Source organism: Nelusetta ayraudi, unplaced genomic scaffold (assembly GCF_046127955.1).
Source record: "Nelusetta ayraudi isolate G7.1 ecotype Tasmania unplaced genomic scaffold, CSIRO-AGI_Nayr_v1 ptg000033l, whole genome shotgun sequence".
NCBI classification, from domain to species: domain Eukaryota; kingdom Metazoa; phylum Chordata; class Actinopteri; order Tetraodontiformes; family Monacanthidae; genus Nelusetta; species Nelusetta ayraudi.
Window position 1 is genome coordinate 6,416,418 of NW_027466083.1, and position 21,481 is coordinate 6,437,898.

Consider the following 21,481-nt stretch of genomic DNA (forward strand, 5'->3'; position numbering starts at 1 on the left):
TGCGTAAAAAAAGGGACGTAGTAACTGCAGCTGCTGACACGCGATGGAGAAAAAAATTCGACTGGAAAATTTCTCGTGAATCCACGTAAGAAAGAAACATCAGCGGCAGCATTCGGGGCCGAGCGCTAACGTCATCGTTAGCGTCAGCGCGGCGGCGGCTCACCTTGGCTTTGTTAATGGTGCAGTGCAGTGCATTGTTCTCCTGGTCATACAGCAAACTGAAGTCCAAGGTGCCCAACGTAGCTGCAGGAGGGAGATAAGGAGAACAGAGAGCAGAGGAAATCGGAATTACTCGCAGCTTTTCCAGGGAGGGAGGAAACAAAGTTATCTGTGCACTTTCATCGACGGGACACAATCCTGCTAATGAGGAGCCTCTCAAAGCCCAAAACATAAAAAAAAAACCCAACCAAAAAACACATTTGAAAAAAACTCACTGCCATTGTCGCTTTTGTTTGTGTTAGCGTGTGTGGCTCACACTGGGGATGGATTGTGCAATGCAAATCAGCGCTGCACAATTAATCAAATCACAGTCATGAAGGCGCCAAAAGCTGCAATTAAACTCAATTAAAAATGTGGGATTGAAAACTTGACGGTCCAGTTAACTGGCGTGTCTGCTTTTCTTCGAATCTAGACAACCAATCAGGGCTGTGTTTCGGGAAGCGGGGTTTAAGCCGTGCACGGTCACATGGTCACAAAGCAGGCGGAGACGGATGGAGAGGAGAAAGCAGAAGCTCAGTCAGCGAATCGCGCACACAAGAGAGTCAACGCAAGTCTAAAACATCATCTCGAAGCCCCGCCCACACACTGCAAACTGCAGCCTTTCCTTTTCAATTTTAAACCATCATAGAACAGAGCGCAGAAAGTTTTGCACACATGTACAGGAGAAGAACCAGCAGAGCATCCGAAGATCGGAGCAGCTCCTCCAAGTGGATGCAGCGAGTGGTAGGACAGACACACTGCTGTGGACTCAAATTTAGATTTTTAATTTGCAGTTTGAAGAGGGGGCAACATGGTAAAAATACATCAATTCCATTCTTGCCGTCTCACAGCCAGAAGGTTGCTGGTTCGATTCCGGGCCTGGGACCTTTCTGTGTGGAGTTTGCATGTTCTCCCTGTGTCTGCGTGGGTTCTCTCCAGGTTCTCCGGCTTCCTCCCGCAGCCCAAAAACATACATGTAAGGTCAATTGGGAACTCTGAATTGTCTGTAGGCATGTGTGTGAGTGTGTGTGAGTTTGTCTCTATGTGGCCCTGCGATGAACTGGCGACTTGTCCAGGTTGTCACCATGCCTTCGCCCTATGACTCCAGCAGACCCCTGCAACCCTGAGTTCAGGAATAATAATAATAAGCAGGTATTGAAAATGGATGGATGGTTTGAATGGAGGACAAAAAGAGGGAGGCCCAGAGAATAAAGACATTCCGTAACACGATGCTGCTGGCGAGTGCAGATATTCTCGGCAGTAGGCTGCAACTGCAAAGTGGTGAAAAGGGGCAAGAAAATGAGAGTAATGGACTTTATGGCAGTGTTACATTAGCCGTCCATTTCACAACAAATTCAATTAGGTTTCAAATGGCCACGGGAAGGACATTTGGCAGAAAATACAATTAGCAACTCGATGGAAATAAGATTTTTTTTTTTTAATGTAGTCGCAAAACAGAAAAGTGGGAGTTGGATGGAAGTTAATCAACACTTTTTTTAAGGTTACCGTTCTCAGACTGAACCTGAGAGATTTGGGTTTATTTTACCATCTGTTCCTGTGATTAACTGGCGGCTCGGCAATCACTTCCTGTTTACTTTTCCTCTCCTGGGCTTTGGAAGCCGCTCTAATTCACTTCCTGTCCGTGATGAGGCAGCCACAACTCCACGCCAGCCGCGTCTCGCTGATGCACAATCTCGCCGGGTTCAGAGGCAAAACAGTTCGCTCAATGCAATCTCGGCCCCTGGTTCTTCCAGCGAGCAGCGAAGGGGACGATATGAAGACGGACAGTGTGGGCTCAGAAGATCTCGAGCACCATTCACACCGTGGTTCTTGTTAAAACTGAAACTGACAAAAGCTTCCCGACTCTGCCTGAAGCTGCTCTTCACACCACCTCCTCCTCCTCCTCCTCCTCTTTAAACAGACTTTGGCTTAGCCACAAACGATCAGTTAAGGGGCTGGAGTTTTCCCAGTTGGTGCTGTTCATTATGGGCAGGTGTGTTTGCTTTTGACTGCATAGGACTGATTCATTCACAGAGTCCAGAAGATGCATCCTAAGGACTTTTTTGTTGTTGTTATGCTTCCAGTATGTTGTGTGACAGTTGAGGGTCCTGTCACTAGGCCTCCAAATGACCCTTTGGCCGACTGGTCAGCGCACATGACTATTCTATTAGCAAGGAGTCTGGCGTTCCTCTCCACCTGGCCACGTTCGGATTTAAGTCTTATTAAAGGTAAAAACACGTATTTACCAATTAGAGAAACTCAAGCAGTTTACAGTCCACAATTTGTACCTTAATGGGCTATTTTGTTCTTCAATGTTAAAATGTTGCGTCACAGTTCATTAAAAACCTGTCTCCAAATCGAACTCAAAGCCTAATTTCTTCATTTCACTACTGCATCAGATAACAGATCTTGTTGGGAAAAGTGTGTGAACGCTGGCTGCCCCTACGATCTGCTTCCATCACTGACGATTCTTTATTTTCTGCCAAGAAAATAAAGGCAGCTTGGCATCGTCCTGCGTCCTCACCCTCCCCTGTGATAAATCGGCGGTCGGTCACGAAGACGGTGGCCAATCTGTTGTCTTTACTACATTGATGACAAAAATGCCGACGGCCGGAGACACCGGAGGGAAAACTTCTGGAGGAACCTCGGTCAGCATCAGAGGGTTGGCTTGCTGTCGATAGACGTTTGGCTCCCGCAGCAGCCTGGAGTCAGGCCTCCTCCGTTAGTGAAGTCCTGAGCCCATCAATCCTCAACCACACAGAGCCCTGCTGGTTCACAACGCTCCTCTGCCCTCAGACAGAAATACTTGTGTTTATCTCAGCGTTCGCGACGGAGAGTTTCCTGCAACTTTGTGAGTCCAACAACACACAGAGCCTCAACCGAATGAAAGACGTCCTTAAGTGTGTCGTATCGGAAAAACTAGTTGTCTGAATGCCTGAAGCAGTCAAGCCAAAAATAAATTTAATTAATCTCAATATCTTAAAAAAAAAAAAAAAAAAAAATGCTCTTCTTGATTGATACAGTGAGATTGGATGCATTTGTTTTTTTGCTCTCTGAAACTTCTGAGAAAATTGGAGAATCTCTCTGGACAAAATACGTATTTTTAAGGTGCCAATAAGAACCTGTTCCTGCTCTCGTTCCACTGCGCCTGCATCTGCCCTGGCTTTCTTTCCAAGGACTCGGAACTAGATTCCAAACTTGGGCCTCAACATCAACTATATTGGACGAGCCGAGACGGGGCGACATTCCTCACATTGATCACGCAAACATAGCAAAGAGCTGCTGTGTTTGCGTGTGGGTGGGGGAACAAAAAAAATCCAATACGGACCGTGTGTAAGCGTCTTTTCTGTTTGCTTCTTTTGCCCGCCAGGGCCCATTGATTTCAGTTCTGCCGCGAAAGGTACGAAGGCGACTTGGCTGCGAGACATACAAAGGTCTGCTTTGTCAATCGTCAATGCAGCCAGTCAGCCAGTCAGCCAGTCAGTCAGTCTGCCAGTCGATGAGCTCCAAGCCAAAGAACTGGATTTGAAGACTGGAAATGTGGAGAGAAGAGGAGCGAGCGCTAAAATCCATCTATCTAGAGCTGCTTATCCGGAGCTGCGGCAGGAGGAATAAAAAGACGTCTCCAGAGATCAACCGAGTCTGTTTAGAATCAGGAAGATGTTTGGAAGTGTTACAACCAGGGTTGTGCAATGTCATGACGCTGCATCCTCAGCATGCGCCATGATTGACGCCCTGTTAGCACTTCTCCTTGACAACATTTTTTTTTTGTTTTAAGATGGGAAGAGTAACACTGGTGTCCACAGAGGTCTGAGCTTTGGCAGGACATTAACACTGAAGTCCTGCTGCTGCCGGAGCCGTAATTCCCTTTGAGCAGCGTCTTTGCTCCACATATGCTTCTGCTGCGGCTGTGATCTGCAGGACTGGAGCCCTGTTTTGTCTCCTGGCACTGGAAGTTATGACTTGGTGCCAGGCTGGGGCCAGGGGCTCCACTGTCCTGGGTGTCTGGTGCAGGCAGCGTTCAACAGGCTCACAGACGACTTTCTCTCTTTGATTTCTTTATTTTGTTTGGTCACAACGATGTTAAAAGAATTGAAAGTGCCAGTGAGTGACGGCCGCTGTCAGCGCAGACACCACCTCCACCACTTCCATGATGATGCCTGGCTCCTGCAATCAGAGTTCCATCACTTCCCTCCAGGCAAAAAGGAAGAGCGATGTTGACCGGCCAGTCACCTCGCGCACGCGCACGCACGCACGCACGCACGCACGCACGCACGCACGCACGCACGCACGCACGCACGCACGCACGCACGCACGCACACACGCACACACACACACACACGCGAAGCCTGCGCCACCTGTTGAGCATCACCAGAATAAAGATCATGAAATCATGAGTGCATCTGTTTGCCATGTGACCTGAAACTAACACACACACACACACAAAAAACAATCGTCACAATAATCCCAACAGGTCGGGCTGACGAGTTGAGATTGTTTCCACGCGGTTTGTCTTCCCAGAATTTAACAGTGCGTGATTTAGAGCGCGGTGGGCCGTCCCTCTCTGCGCTCCACATCAGTCTGAGGGACAAATTAGCTAAGTGCTTATTTGTTTGCATGTGCAGCGCTCGGCTGAACAATTAGATTGTTGCGCTTTGCTTGGGCATACACCATTAAGAGGCTCTCATTAGAGTGGAAACTTCTCCCGAGGGAACAACGGCTTCTGGAAGAGACCTGCTTTTTTCTCCTTTTTCTTCCTTGGCCGTGAAATGGATTAAAATGTCGGATCAAAAGGTTTAGAAAAAAAAAAGCAGGATTTGGTTTGGACTCAAGATGTGTTGCGAAACATAGACTTCCCACCTGCAGAGGAAAACTCTGCTGGGGCTCATGACTGCACACGTTTGCATGCCAATAAATATAAATCTATAGCTTGACATTTTATCTGCTATTTAAGATGGAGTCTGTTTAAAACCACCTGATATTTCAACAAGGGCAGAATGAGCTTCCAAAAATGTCAAGAAGCCAAAATGCAAAGGAGCAAAAGATTATTCACCCGAATTTTCAACTCCAAACCCTGCTGCTGCCGTGTTCAAACAGCCTGGCCCCTCTTATTCCACCTGCCAGACACTCCCAGCACGATATGGATTCTGATTTTCTTCTCCTGGATCGTTTTCTGCCACTCACCCGGTTCTTAGCTTTTTGGCCTTTACCAATGATTGAAGCAAACGAGAGTGGGTCTCCCAGTGAGACTCGTTCCTGTGCTGCCCAAAGTTACAATTTCATGAATGTAAAATGTTCTCCGTGCTGTATTCTGAAAGCTCGACCTGGCGAATAAAAGCTTCTTTGAGTCCCGTTATACTCAGATGCAGGTCTAATTTCTAATTCTAACCTCTCCAAGCTCCACCACTCCTCCCACAAACCCCCCTCCATCCATTCAGGTGCCACACAGAAGCAAAACCGGTTTGAGAAATTGGCCAGAGTGTGAATGAAACAAGGCGGTGATGCAACGCAGACAGAAAAAAGGCCGGGGTGAAAAATAGAAAGTTAAAAGAAAATTTTAAAGGGTGGATGTGCGATTTCAGAAAAAAAAACTACCAAGCCAGAAATATAAACAGGGGAGTCACATCGACGGGAGGTAAAAAAAACAAAAGAGAAAAACTGTCGGCATGAACCACAGCAATAAGATCAACACCGACGGGGTGGCGTGATCGCTGCACAGGTCGGGCCAGAGGTCACATCGATGTCACCCGTGGCAGCGGATTTCCAGATCACAGAGGCCAAGCTGTTAATCACTGCCGCCGCCACCCGAGTGTAACACGCACAACGGGCGTGTGAACGGCTGCCACGCTGCAGTAACAGCAGCCGCGGTGAAATTTCCTCAGCGTGACTCAGAAAACATCTTCCTGGAAGACTCTCCCAAACACACAGGAAGTCAATTATTCCTATGAAGAACAGAGAGACAGAGAGAGAGAGGGAGAGAGAGAGAGAGAGGGAGACACTTGGCTACTAATCGGTAATCACACATCCAGTCACGTGTGCCTGTTTACTCCTGAGATGAGTCATTCCATTTTTTGATTGTTGTAAAAATTTCAAGTTTTTCAAGACGACTTCACGCAGTTGTGTTTGTTTGCACGTGTTTATGGCTGCAGCTGTGAAACAGCACAAACCTTGAGAAGAAAATATGTGAAAACGAAAAAATACATCAATTCCTCGTCAGCGGCAGGTGCTGCAGCAAACCTCAGCAACCCTCAGATTCCCAGAGTCCCTGCAGGCATCGCGTCCGAAGCGTTTTCCAGACGGGATGCCCAAAGAGATGCGAAAAAGAAAAATGAAAAAACGTCAACAGGCGGAGCCTGAGAGACAGGGAAAGGCTTGGAGAGAGAGAGAGAGAAAGAGGGTTCAGATGTGACAACTGCGGCCAGCCGCCGTGTCAAAGCAAACCAAGCCAATAACGGCTGCTGCTCCTAAGACGAGTGCGGATGTTAATCATCAGAGCAGCTGTGGAGGTTTCTCCTCTCCTCTCCTCTCCTCCTGACTGGCCTCACACTGAATTTGCCATGGAGGCAGTGACGCGCCTCCCGTCCAAACACCTTCTCACCTTTTTGCTTTTCCTCCTAAATTCTCTATTTTCTGGACATGTCCAACAAACATTTCATCTGTCAACTTTGAAGACCTCAGATGCTGCCGTTTTGCGGGCGATCGTTCTGTGCTCGGATCAACAAAATTGAAATTCAAATAATGCAAACCTTTGAAAAGTTCTTTTTTTTTTTTTTCCAGGTCATCGACTTCTAAAAAGTGTCAACGAACCAACACGCAGCAACTTTCATTTGGGGTCTGTCGGAGAGACAGAACTGACAAAAAAGTCTGGCAGGAAGAATAAAAAACAAAAAGGTGTATTTTTTCCCCCTGCAGAGCGGGCGGTACTTAATGCCTTCCTGTCCGCGGCCAATCAGCTCTGTCAATGAGCACCATTAATTATTTTAATGAGGGTCCTTCCACCGACTAATCAAGCCAGTAATGGTGATGCATGTTGCAGTGAGTCACGCACAGATTCCTTAAGCATCTGGAACCAGAGACGGGTTTGTCCGTTATTTTTCTCTTCCATTAAAGAACTGTATGGGCTGCAGCGCGTCATCAGATGGGGAAGCTGCTCTGGTGGACGTTAACAAGTCGCTGTCGCCTCTTTGAAGAGAGCAAACGACCAAAGAATAAAAATGCAGACTTTTCCACGGTGCTTTTTGATGTTGTGTTCCTGTTGCTCTTCAGACAGTGGAACCCCGGACCGGCCGGCTGGCGGCCGCCATCACTCCTGGGGGCATTTTTCTTTTACGTAATTGGATATTTTGAAGCACCGTCTTCATTCATTTGCAGAGCCGTTCGTCAGCAGGGCTGCTACGTGACCGTCTCGTTATTCGTCGCCATCGTTTTGTGCGTCGGGTGTGTTTCTATCTGCCGGACATGATGAAGTGGCTGCCACTCTGATTAATCTATCCACCTTTTCCATTTTCACCTGCTTAAAGGCATCACAGTTTTAAGATGCTACAGAATATAGAGTCATATACAGGTTGGAAACAGCATGTTGGTTTTTTTTGGGGGGGGGGTGCTTAGCCAGAGGCAAAAGATTTCCGTTGTGTCAGCTTGTAAGCACCAGTTAGCGGGTTTTAACAGACTGATTGTGGAAGACGCAGAAAGTATCTTTTAGCCCTGTGGGCAGCGTTGTTGAAGTTTTCGTTCGAGAGCTTTTTTTTTTTAAATGTCGTTCAACCAAAGTTGTTGACAATTTCTCTGTTTTCACTTTTGCAGCTTTTGGCGCCCAAAAACTCAGCGAGACAACACTTTTGCTAGAAGTGTTACCTCCCTATTGACCTCCAGCTCAGACAGTGACACCGACCCGCTGGCGGTCTGTGGAACTAAAAGTAGTGGCTGTGTTCAAAACGAAAAATAATAAGTAATTTGCCCAAAAAAATGTTTGCTTTGAATGAAATAAATCTAATTCATATGAGGAAATATGACGGCAAATGACTTGCGAACTCGCAGCAGTTTGCTCTCTTTCCACTTCACTCTTTCACCCCAAATCATTTATTATATATGCGTCTCTTTGGTGGGATTAGGCTGTCAGGTTGTCTGTTGGCCTGCAGGGGAAAAAAACTCGACGGCCGGAAACGTTTGCACTCGTTTCCCCACACATTAATCTGCTTAAGAGCGCCAGCAGAGAGTCCGTCATCCCCTCTGGAGTTAAAAGTCAAAAGTTTCATTCTGAGCTGCAAAACGATGAAAAGGGAAAAAAAAATACTTGCCCCTCCCTTTAATTTTTTTAATTTTTTATTTGAAGAGGACGGAGGCAGGCGGTGATCAGGAGCTGTTCCTGGCAGCAGCCTCCCCCCCCCCCCGGGGGGAACTTATCTTTTCCGCCCCGCCGTACATTCACTGTTGCGGCCCAGTGGAGGAGACAGACAGCGGAGTGCGTTGGCAAACTCCGTCAACTGAGCTGACACCAGAGTGAAGGCTGGAGGAACAAAGAAAACAAAAAGAGAGGGGGGGACCTCGGTGAGAAGCACCGCCCTACACATGTCCAGCCACCTCGGAGGAAGAAACTCCTGTGAGCTCCTGGGATTTATTGCAGCCCGCAGACGCCTTGATGTCAGATCAGCAGGCGGTTCGGTAGAAAGGCAGAAGCCGTAAAAAATAAAAATAAACGACTGACAACAAACTGACGTCGGTGGCGAGCCGAGCGGCTTTGCCATCAGGACCCGGCGGGTGTGTGACAGCAATATGCAGCACGAGGCAAAGAGCGAAAATTCCTGCGAACGCAAAGCAGCAGGACGGCGCCCCCTTTCTTCAGAGGCTGCACGCGAGCGCGATGGAAAACTTGCTTTAAGCCGCGGCGCATCGTTCAGCAAGGCTTTCTGGACGTGGAGAGGTTTTGATGCCAACAGAGGAGGAGGAGGTGCAGCCAATCAGAGCAGGGCTGGAATTTTAGGATATCACTAAATAAATACAGTTTGACTGGAAAGGAAAAGCAGGAGTGAAGAAAGAAAGGGAAGACGAGGCAGCTTCAATGGCGACGAGGCAAATGAGGATTTCTTTTCTCTCGCCGCACACAGCCTCTCCAGAGGTGCTTTGAAATCTTCTCCTCACCTCAAACAGGAATCAATTCAGCAGCAGTCAGGTTGTACACATTGCCCCTCCCCAATCCCCGGTAAAATTAAAAAAAAAAAAGAAAAAAGATTTCAGACGGAGGACAAATATCGATGCGGCTGATTAACCTGGAGTGTCGTCCACTGTAATCAAGCCGAGATTTGATCCACACGGAGCGTCTTCCCATCGATCGGCTACTTGGTATCCGTCAATGAACGATTCTGCCCGGGTGACATCAGCAGAGGCCGGGCGTTCACTTTAACGGGAGAATGTGCACCGCTGGTCAACCTGCCTGGATGGCGCTGACCTTTGGGGGAGGAAGACGAGCGAACCCGTCGAAGCCGATCGACTGTCCGACATCATTAGCTTCCTCTCCAGCTGCTCATCCTTCACTAACCGGTCTGCTGATGAGCAGTAATCGGCAGTCAGAGCGGCCAAGGCCGAGGAAGCTAGCAGCAGCAGCAGCAGCAGCAGCAGCAGCAGCAGCAGCAGCAGCAGCAGCAGCAGCAGCAGGAGCCACTGGTGGAGCTCCATCAGAGAGACCCACTTCTTGGGGATGGAGAAGCAGCGAGCGGAGATGCGCTGAACCTGAGACGGGCTGAGTCCGCTTGATCGATGCGCTGCTAAATCTTTGTGTCGGATCGTCGCTCTGCCATCGACTGTGAAGCTCCTGCAGGGTCGGTGCCGTGCGGCGTCGCAGCTGAGCATCTCCGCAGGGAGTACGAGGGGAAACGGAATGGCCTCAAAACTAATGCAAAGCAAAAGACTATTTCGGTCGAATCCACCCTGACTGGCGCCGCTGTCTACAGCGACACCAGTGAGGTGATTTGATTCAAAGAACGCGTAGGTTTGAATGGGCTAAAAATAAATAAATAAATAAACAAATGAATAAATAATACTAAAACAAATGGGAAAAACATGTCAAAAAATGACAAAGAACTTTGCCAGAACCAGCTGAAAAAACAAGCACAAATGGTTTAAGAGTAAAAAGGTTATCTCAAAAGATATATGTATAGAAATGACAACAACAGCATAAAAGTATAAAAGCTTTGATTCAGGAAAATTGCGCTTTATTTTCTTTAAACCCATTTGAGTCGATTAAAAATTTCAACTTGACACGTTTTCTCTTCCTATAGGGCAATAATTAAAGTTGGAACTAGACACAAATACTCCTTGCCGTTGTTGGTGTTTGTATTGTTGTGTGTAACCGGATGAACGCTACCATAAACGTGTCCATAATGAGGTTTCTTGTTTCTCAAAGGCCTTGACCAATCAGGTGACGCATGATTTTTCATCCACTGCTGCTGCTGAAGACAACAGAGCAAGTCAGAAACCATCCACTGCATGACGTTCGATACATCTGCGCTGGAGTGTGTGTGCGTGTGCATGTGTGTGTATTGTCATTTCGGTGTCAGGCACCTGTCACACAGTAATTTTGCCTGGTTGGTGGATCAGCCTCTTTGACAGTGATCCCATCCATCATCGTGTTTATGTTCCTGCGGCTCGTCGTCTTATCAAGCGATCACTGTACGCTGCTGCCGGTGCTGCCGCCGCTGCTGATGTTGTTGCCCATTACGCCGCCATCGCCGCTGCTGCCAGCAGCTCCATGTCTGATGTCCAGGTCCCCGTGGCGGCATAAAATGACCCTTGATTTTGTTTTTGTTGCCGTAAATGGGGTCATTTATCAAAAACGGGGCAAAGCGACGGCTGAGCAGTCAGTGGAACAGCTGCTGATGGAGCCTCAGTTCCGTTTATGAACCTGCGTCTCCAGCGAGGGTTCAGGGACTGGAGCGAGGCCGAAGCCACGAGCCGTCACTTGTGCCACCAACAGTGAGGAGACAGGCATCGACCTTGGTTGTGTTACAAAAACTTGATGCGGCGCCGTTGCTCGGCTGGCACACCGATTTTTCCCAGTGGTCACTCGTGGTCTTACAAGAAGAAAAAAAAAAAAAAGCATCTAAAGCCCAAAAAGCATTTTTCCTCATAGGCCGCAGTACAAAAATTAATGTCCGTAAAACAATTGACAGGACACCTCCAACCTGAAACACAGCTCGTAATGAATTGTTCTATCTTATATTTTTAAGTCATGGACTTTTGATGCTTTCTAAGTAACTTGTAAAGGCCAGAAAGTTCCCAGAAATACTTTATTATTCCTAACGTGATGTCATGGCTTCCAATGTGCTGTGTCTCAGCTTGTTCTGATTGGCTGATGGGTCCTGATGCATCACGTGAGTTCTAAAAGCATGATGGGAAGTGACAATACTGGTGATGGGCCCCATAACAAAACTTTTTCAATTTGATAAATAAGGCAACTCCACTGAAATGAACGAGCCGCCGTCCTGGAGGCCCGGGGTTTGGCGACGATGCCATCCGGGCCCGAGGGTCTGTGAATTTCAGTGACCCACAGCTTTTTTTTTTTTTACAAAGTTTGAATTGATTCCATTTGCAGCTTCTGCCGATTGTGATGTATTTTTTTTTAACAAAAAACAAACAAACAAAAAACAACATGCTGCTCAGCTCGTCTCGGTTGTGACCTTTTTACCCATCGCCCTCCTGGAAGCCCTGTGGCATTTCTTTTAACGTCATCACTGTTCCACAGAAGCATCTTGACCTGGTTTTCACTGATCAAGAGGAAACATTTATGTCTTCAAGTTTGCAACAGGCATGTTTTTGTTTTAAATTGTCCTCAGTGCAAAAAAAAACAATTTTGTTTTGATCTTTGTCAGTAATCCGAATATGACGGAAAGTGAAGGCACAAAACGTCTTTGTTTTTTCTTTTCTTTTGTAATCTGACTTTGCGTGGTGTTTTCAGCCGCGGCAGACCCCGCCACAGTGCGTCGGGACACGCGTGCTTATCTGATGCATGTGCACTGCACGATAAGTGAATCCGCCTGCACTCTGGTCTGGCCTTTGCGGACCACTCAGAGACCCGCCGCCTAATCTGGTTGGTTGCTACAAAGTGGGGAAGCCTGGGAATGGACGAGTCAGGACACTCTGTGTCTTCGCCGCACCAAGCTTAATGCAATCTAATATTACCAAGGAGGGTGGGGGGTTGGGGTGCGAAATAAGCAACATTTGAAAAATGCTGCTGAAACATCATCAGAGAAAAAGTGTTGAGGATTTTTTTTAATTTAAAGTATGTTTTCAGCCAATCAGGAAGTGGCTCTTCTTACTCGTTGTCCTGCCTGAAGAGGCGTGACGTTTAAATGGAGGCAACTGTATTTCTAACAGCCTAAACTTGCATCATGCAGCTCCGTCACCGTCTGTCAGCCAAGCGCTGGCACTCACACACATCCTGCCATGCGAGTGTATAAAGAACAAAACATCAGGTCAGTCCAGAGTGGTGTAATCCTGCAGACTGGAGTCTCACTAAGCCGATGCACTCCATGCTTTTCTTTTTCTTTTTTGTATAAGTGAAAAGTGCCAAGCCTTTCCTAGTGCGACGCAGAGTCCTGTGATTTTTTTTTTTACCGTTTCTGTTAAATTGGAAAAAAAGTTGGAGATGCCATTGAGTGAAGCTTCCAGACACATTTACTAAACATACACACAGGATGGGTTTAGATTTAAAGTGGGGGTGATTTATCTGTTTCTGCCAGTTGAGGGAGACTGCTTGTTAAGAATCACATGATCATAATCAGATAGAATGAAGGAACAAAGTAAAGCGAGTGGGAACAAACACTCTGGCCAGAGGATATATAAAAAAAAAGCTGCTCGCTTCATCCATGCAGAACCCTGTTAGCCTTCCTCAGGCTACTTCGCGCCGCAGCACAGCCGTGCCCGTTTGGGGCGATGCACATTTGCATTCACAAATATAGACGCAGGAAGGAAAAAGGCAGTGAGACTTTATACAAGAGGTTCCAAAAAAAGGGGGGGCTTTTTATTGCCAAAAATGAAGCTTCACTCGGCTGAAAAACAAACCAAATTATCCAAACAACTGTGATTCATCAAGTCCACTCAAGGATCAGCTGCTGGTTGCAAGTTACTGCACCGCTGTGCAGCCGCATGAGAGGCCGGCAGCAAGACTGATAACAACAACAACACAATCACCATGTTGTCGTAATAAATAGCAAAGCCGTGACATCAGGCTGCGAGCGTTGGGCGAGTCTCTGTGCACACGCACGCACACACGGCCGCTGATGAGGTCTGAAATCTGACACGTTAACATTTGCTCCTGACATTCAGACCTTTAAAAGCTCCTCCAGCGTTTAGTGAACAGCATTTGAACTCGGAAAAAGTTGTTTGGGGGAAGAAGTAAAAAAAAAAAAAACATTCATCGGTTGACGTCACTTAAAAAAAAAAAGTGCCTTTAGGCTGAGCAGAAGGAAACTAAAGCGTCTGAGAACTGGCGTCAGCAAACAGACAGAATCCAGACGGAGGGGCACTGAGAAGCTCCATCCGCTGCAAATCCACTTCCCTCAGACAACGAAGGTCCTCCGAGCGAAACCGTTCAGTGGTTCTGCCTCGCCGCTGGCAGCGCAACATTATTGCTTCGGCTGTGGCCAAGTCTGCCTTCCCATCATGCCTCGGTGGGGTTCCCAATGGAGGCGATGCACAGAAAAAAGCGTGCGCCGAGGGCCAGGAGGGCGTGGCTTCTGCTCCGTCCAATAGAAAAGCGGACCGCTCCAACATCAAAGCAAGTGCTTCTGACCGAATGAACACTGGTGTCCACAAAAAAAAAAACCCTGGATTTTCCAAAGTTGATTAAAAAAGTTATGACACGCATAATAAGTGAAATAAGTAAAGTATCAGCTGCTTCTGAAACTATTATCTAACAAATTAAAAACCGTATCTGAGAGTAACTTTGCGTGTAATGAAATAGACGTTCATTTTTCCATCCGAGCGTCACGAAGCCGTCATCGCGGCTCATAAAATCCAGACTTATGAATGAGTGCGGCGCGTCAGCTGACAAAGGGCAAACGGTTCCTTCACACTTCCTCCGAGTCGGGCTGCGAGCCAAAAGACGTGCGTGGGTGAGTGATGGGATTGGATCATTGATGGACGGACGGACGGACAGACGGATGGATTGAGAATCAGCCGCTGGTTGACGACAGGAAAAAGTTCCTTTGGATCGATCACCCGCTGTCAGACATGACTGGAGTTCACATGGGTTCCTGCCGGGGCTTAAAATCAGAACATGTGACCGAGTCGGCCTGAAAACGCCTCCTTTCAACCAACAAAGAGAGATGGCAGGAGCAGAGTGCGCTGGAAACCTTTTTGCTCTCAGCTAGGGCAAGTTTCTGATGAGAGAGAAATGGATTTAATCAAGTCCAAAAAGGTTTTCCTCATTTTTGCTTCCAACAAATCCAATAGCCCCTCATGAGAAATGAATCAAAAGCAGGAAATGATCATATTCCACGACTCCACGCTTATCAAGTTCAATTTTTCTTCCTTTTCCGACTGTGTGCGGTTGGTTGTGACTCACAACGGCCAGTTAAAAGGTCACCGAAAAGAAGCTTCAGAACATTTTTTTAAAAAGATAAACAGAACTACATTTTTTTTTTAATCAGCGATGCTTTTGTAATTTTCCAGACGATTCTTTAAACATGAGGTCGGAGTGGGAAAAGGTGTAGACAGATAAGGAGACAATCTAAATAAAACTTTGAGGCGGCGAACGTGTGGCACTGACAGAAAATCAGTGATGCGCAGACAAAATATTCAGCAGAGATTTCAGAGATACAGATTTAATAAAAATCTGACGATGAAAAAAAAAAAAGAAAAACCTTTCCATCCTGACTCGCCGTCCCGGATGTCTTCCGTTTTATTGTTGCTTATGTAATCCTTAATGTAATCCTCCCTGCAGATGATGTGATAATGTGCACAGACAGGTTCGGAGTTTCATCCCAGCCATTTCCATAATGTTTGATTGCTCCGGCAACTCGCCAGCCGGCGGCTAATCGAGGAGGCGACTGGCCCTAAACGTGCCATTGACTTTCAATGTGCACCGTAAAGTTGTTTAATTTCTTTCCCTTGTATACAAGAAAACACAACTAAGCTAAAGGCCAAGATGCATTTTTATCCACGAGACCTAACTTGTAGGCAGAGTCATGGGAAAAGAACCTGTTGCCGGGCAGCACGGGTGCATTTCAACCGATTTGGTCACCTCATCACTTGCACAGAAGCTGAAAAAACCTCCACTCTCACATTTAACGTCAGAGCTGCTGAGTGTGGCCTTGTGATGCATTCAGGGGCGTCGGCAGGGACAAAACCATAAGTGACGTTTCCATCTGAGCCCACAAAACCTCTTTGACACAAGATGAAATACACGCTTCATAATCTTTTATATAGAGACCTCCCCCACACCCCCCCCCAACCCCCGCAGCAGTCCTGAATTTATGGCTCCTCGCTCGACGTCTCTTGTCTGGACAAACAGCTACACCACAGAGACGTTGGTTTTATTGATGGACAGCGCTTCATCACTGCAGGGAGGGTCAAGGCCTGGACCCCCCCCCCCCAATCCCTTCACCCTCTCTGACCGAGTTCAGCCTCATGAAGCTGACATTAAAGCCACTGAAGGTGGATATATAGGGGCGCCCGTCGTCTTGAACTACATGATGTGCGTGTGTGCGCGCGACTCATCACACTGGAAGAACCTGTGGGAGGAGGTCGAGTCGTCATCTGTTATGAAATGTGAAAACTGCCCCCCGGAGGAAGGAAGCAGCACAAGTGGACCTCCAGGCTGATCATCTGATTGACCCGTTTCCCCGTCAAACTTCCTGATGAAACATCCGAACCAGTCGCGTTAAACTGAACGACTGCAAAAAAAAAAGAGGTTGCAGGTCGAGGTGAGACGCGATGAGTAAAAAAAACCCCACCAAAAAACTCCTGCCATCCTACACTTGTCCTGCACCTCTACTCAGCCTTGCTCCGCCGAGCTGCTGCTGCCAGTGAATGAGTTTATCTTGTCGAGTGGAGCATTTCCAAGGTTCACCGCAGGATTATTTCAAGATTAAAAATCCATTTATTTTCACCGGTTATTGAGGTGAAAGCACATATTAACAAGAGCCGCCGTTATTTACCAGCTAGGGGGAGGAGCTTCCGTCTGCGTCGGCGGCTCCTGGCTGAACAATGATGCCGGGCCGGTGAATAGCAAGGCTTAACATCTTGATTACACCTCTCTCCCTCCTCCCTCCTGCCATCTCCCCGTGTTTCTTTCAGCCGTTCAGCGAGGCCCATACCTGGGAACGGCCCAACGCGTTAGCTCTTCAAGGCCACTTTCATAAAATGTAAAAAACAAAAACAGTTTGTGTCTGTTGAGCAACCAAAACCAAAGACAGAGTGAGAGTGAGACAGAGTGAGAGAGAGAGAGAGAGAAGAAGCCATGTTTCTTTGTGACATTCAGGACAGATTAAAGCACTGAGGGGAGCGTCTGATCGCCTGATTGGTCCTTGACCCCCTCCTCGCTCGCCCACCGACAGTGATTGCACCGAGAGCTGCTGCAGTCTGGGAGTGGGGGGGGCTTCCAGTCCCCCAGTTTGCATGCTCTTGCTTTGCAGCAATTCCATGAAGGAGCGCCACTCTGCGCACCGGAGGGGCCTCGTCGGCAACACATCATCACCTCACAGCACAGCCACCGCTGCCGCCGCCGCACGGCCTCCAGGATCCGAACGGCTACGTGCGACGTTGAGAGGGAGTCACTGGGAATCGGGCTCGCTGCACTGCTGTAGCGCCGTCGGCAGGAAGTCATTACACCTCATGTCATCAAAGATAATATCCTCATTAATTTGTGCCGTTGTCCACCACAGGCTCTGAGCCTCAGCTGCTACGTCGGGATGCCGCCCGGCTCTTTACCCGACGTGGCGCCTGAATGCGGGAAAAAAAAATACTGGAATTCGACAACCTTGAGGCGTTAATTACTGCGCCCCCCCCCCCCCCCTCCCCATCCACCCCCCCCTTTATTCCCCCAACCCACCCCCGCCTATGTGAAAATCGCAAACAGCGGCAGTTCATCTGCATTTCCAACTGCGACTGTGACAACAAGTCCGGACGGCCGCAGACTGCGACTCGTTCAGCGAAACACAAGGAAAGACATCAAAGTGTTTGTTCCTCCTGTCAAGTCAAAAAAAAACGGTGCCGTAAAAAGGCTGGTGAAGACCGTGGGGAGAGCTCAGAGGGACGGCGGCAGTTTCAGCTCGCGTCTGAAACTCAACCTCTGAGGCAACACGCTGCTGTGATCCGCTAAAACGCTGCTAATGCGGCGCTGAAGACTTGCGGCGAGCTCCGCTGCCGGGCTCCCGGCTTTCATCGGCGCGGGGGTCACAGTGTGAGACTCGCCGCCGCAGCGGCAGGTTGAGCCTGATGATCGGAGATCACAGACGCTGCAGCACGCCGCCTCCTGCCGGCTCGTGCGGCTGCCTCCAGAGGAATTGCCAAGTTAATTAGCCAAATCATAACACGTTGAAACGCAGGAAAAAATGCCATCAAGATGCAGAGATTCACCTGAACAGGTTTCCCCAACACGTGGAGATTCTGGATGGATTCTGCGCTGATATTTTGTTGACTGCCACACCCGGCCCTGATAAATATTCAAGGCAATAATTCCATGTTAATTTCAACCCTTTAGGAGTCATTTCCGGCTGCTCAGCTGCTTCCTATCTCAGATCCAGCCACAGGAGACACCAGCGCAGCTCGGTTCCCCCCGCTTTCCCTCTACGAGCCTCTTCACGTGGCATAATCAATCAGATTTCAACACTAAAAACAAATTCATCAATCTTGCCAACTTCTTCATTTTTTCGCCATAATTTCACAACCACTTAGCTTTCCTTAGTGTGCGGCAGGCATAAAAACCACAGAACAAGAGGAAGTTACACTGATCTGTAAATGACGGCTGTGACTAAAGGGATTAGCGTGGATGTAGCTAATGTTGCTAAGTGACAAATCTTATGCGTTCGCTTGAATGTGATGGATTTACAGTTGGTCTAATACCCATTCCAAATTTTTACTTTCATTTTCCAACCTATGAAGTGGATAAACCTTAAAAGAAAAAAGATTCAGGAGACGTTTCATCGAACACGTCAGGTTAGCAGTTCGGTGCAGAAAGACCGATTCAGTGGGTCTGCCTTACCTTACGCCTCGCTCCATCCACGACATAAAACAGCCTAAAACCTGTTGCTATGCCAACCTGCAGGCTGAAATCAGGAGGCTTTTACTTTCTCTTAACCTGAGATTGTGAGAAAAGGAGATAATGTGTTTGAACAGAGGGAGAATATATGCGTTTGTCCGCAAGCCTCTGCAATAAAGGCCCAAGGGTGCAACTTCTCCAGGTCCTCCCTGACCACGTATAATGTTGCGCATCGTCGGCTCACTGAGGACCCTGTATTCATTTCCCACATTGCAATGGTGCAAACACGAAGGGGAAAGAAGGGGGGGGAGGGGCATGTCAAGACATGTCACTTTGAAAAGTAAAGATTATAAGACAATAAGATACAAGATGAGTCGGTCAGCAAATAAACTCACATTCAGCAACCATCTTCCAGTTCAGTTTGAGTCAGTAAAGATGAAACATCTTGAACACAAGCGGGTGCCCTGCGAACTGCTAACGGAGCACTTCATTTGTTTCAGAGGTTGGAAGCTGGAACTAAGAAAGTTGAACAAATTGAGATCGTTGACTTTATGACGGCGCGGCACTCTGACCATGTGGGTAATAAAACAGAGTCTTGTTTAATCCTTTGCGAGGCCGATATATATTCAAACGCTTGTGTTTTTTGCGGCCACGCGGTTATCAGCTGGTTGATTCAAAGGCCCCAGTCGGAAACAGATGGCGGATGAATGATATATTTCAACTGTAAAGCGTATAGAATGGCAGCTGGGCGGATTCCATTACGTGGGCCAGCAGGAGTGTGCAGTTGGAAAGTGTCTCCGAGGCCGACAGGGAAACACCTGCTGAGGGTTTCTGCCGGCTCCGAAACACATTTCCACCACAGACAAGGGGACTATTTCAATTCTCTCGTCTGCATGCATTATGCAAATAAAGCTCTGGCTAGATGATGCTTATTTGAGAATGACACATTGAGCCGCACGAAAATGACTTTTGGCACACACCTGACCATCGGAGGAAATTCGTAAACAATGACTCATAATAATTAACACTCTTCTCTTTTTTTCTTCTCTCCTGCATTGAAAGCAGACATCGGGGGGTATTTGTGCAGGGTTTCGTCGACATTGCAATGCTCTAAAGGTCCAGTGAGTACAATTTGGCCCATAAATACATATATAAAGGTGCATACCCACAGTACAATAAAAGGTTTTCCTACCCTTTGAACGGTTCTTATACGTGTATAAGAATATACATAGAGCAAGGGTTCTCCCAGTTAGCTGCCATCTTGCACCGCCATATTTCTAAGGAAGACCGGTGTGGACAATCCAGGCCGTCTGAGCGCAGTTCGTATTTATTGTGACTGCTTGCGTCCTCAAATAAACCAACAAAGAAGAAGAATGTGGGCGAGGTATCCAGGTTTGTGCTCTCAGGCCACTGTAGTTCACTGGCAAGCTCAGGAGAGGGATGACGTGGCGTGCCGATTGGGACATAAATGAAAGAATGCTGCAGTCTCAAATGCAACCACTTGATGTCACTGATATTTCTTCAAAATCTCCAAATGTTACATACTTAACTTTAAACTATCAGAAAAATAAATTCCAGCAAAAAGCAGGTGTCACACATTTCTGTTTAACATCAGGTAACTGCAGTTACGGCAACCCTTTTGTTTTGTTTGAGTCCAGCTTCAGATCTCCCCATGAGCCCTCTTACTAGTTTTGATCCTCTCAACACCGTGAACATCACGAAAAACCTAAAATGACACACACACACACACACACACACACACACACACACACACACACACACACACACACACACACACACACACACACACACACACACACACACACACACACACACACACACACACCAAAGTCAGTGATGCTCAACCAAGACCAGATTGGGTTTGGATTAAAGAACATGCAGCTTCTGCTCCACAAAAAAAAAAAATCCCTCCTGTGACATATCGACCGTGAGCCGAGCGGCAGTAAAGGCAGTAAACAATGCCCTTATTGATAAAAAGCCATGAAACGAACAAACGCGTCCAAAACCCAGCGACAACAGCCAGGCATGCAGACAAGGGATTCTGCAGAGAATTTCAGCTCCATCGCGGCAACATTGCAGCTTGCATCCAAGCACGAAAAAGTCAGCGGCTGTAAAACAGGGGGAGGCTAATCCATCGTCGCCCTGGTTCACCCTGCCCCGTCTCGTAAGGGCTATGATGAACCACTCGACTCTGGACGTTAAATTATCAAGACCATAGACTGTATGCAAAGATGGGCGGAGCTTCTGGTTCAAAGAACAAGGCCAACCCGAAGTGCAATAACCTTGCAATTTATCACTTGGCCAGCAGAGACCACCTAAAATGGATGCAAAACGGCTTAAAATTGCTGACTGTAAATCTGGAAAGGAGTGCTAAAATCTTACCTTTACAAACTGCATCAAACATGTTGCTGGTCTTAATCTTATGTGAAACCTTTTCAATTTTGGTCTCATTTTGACAAAGAAATGGCCATAAACTTGTGGGCATGGCTTGGCCACAGTTCAGTAGCCAAGTGAAGTGAGCTTGCTGGATGTTGGAACAAAAGCTCCAATCAATTTCATCTGCACATCCCAGTCACCTGTGCACAACTGTCAGACAGGAAGAGCGACAATCAGTCGCCAAATAAACTCGTTCACAGTGGGAGACGTGGTACAGTTTTCTTCTTTATTTTCTAGTTAAGTTTGTCCCCATTCTTTAAAAAAGCAAAAACAAAGCATGGACGACGATGTAAGCAACGGGTAATTGACAAATAAATGACTTTGTGACTAATTACGCTGCCTGTTTCATGGCAATTAGTTGCAACGTCTTCCACAAAAGGACTGGTTAAACAGACCACACCTGGCCAGAGGAGGCGCCGCTGAGCTTCTCCCTCAGGGTTTGGTGCAGAACGCATTTGTGGCGAGATCAGAGGGCAGGTCCTCGGGGTGCTGCCGACTCATTAGAGCCGCTGGGAACCGATCATCCCATCCACACTGAGAAACCGCAATCTCCAGGGGAAGGGAGGGAGCGGGAGAGAGAGAGAGTGCTGCTGCTGCTGCTGCTGCTGCTGGCTGGCTCGACCTTGATGA

General features: G+C 47.5%; 1 protein-coding gene across 2 annotated transcripts in view; it reads right to left on the reverse strand.

Annotated features, from left to right (window-relative positions):
- doc2b (double C2-like domains, beta) overlaps positions 1–21,481 on the reverse strand; it is a 69,102-nt gene that overhangs the window by 36,151 nt on the left and 11,470 nt on the right. For both annotated transcript variants that reach the window (XR_012927355.1, XM_076031980.1), the window contains exon 2: positions 164–243. Coding sequence is in view for 1 of the 2 variants with exons in the window: in XM_076031980.1 (XP_075888095.1) it covers positions 164–243 (80 nt within the window). In the remaining variant the exon portion in view is untranslated. The remainder of the gene's footprint in view (positions 1–163; positions 244–21,481) is intronic.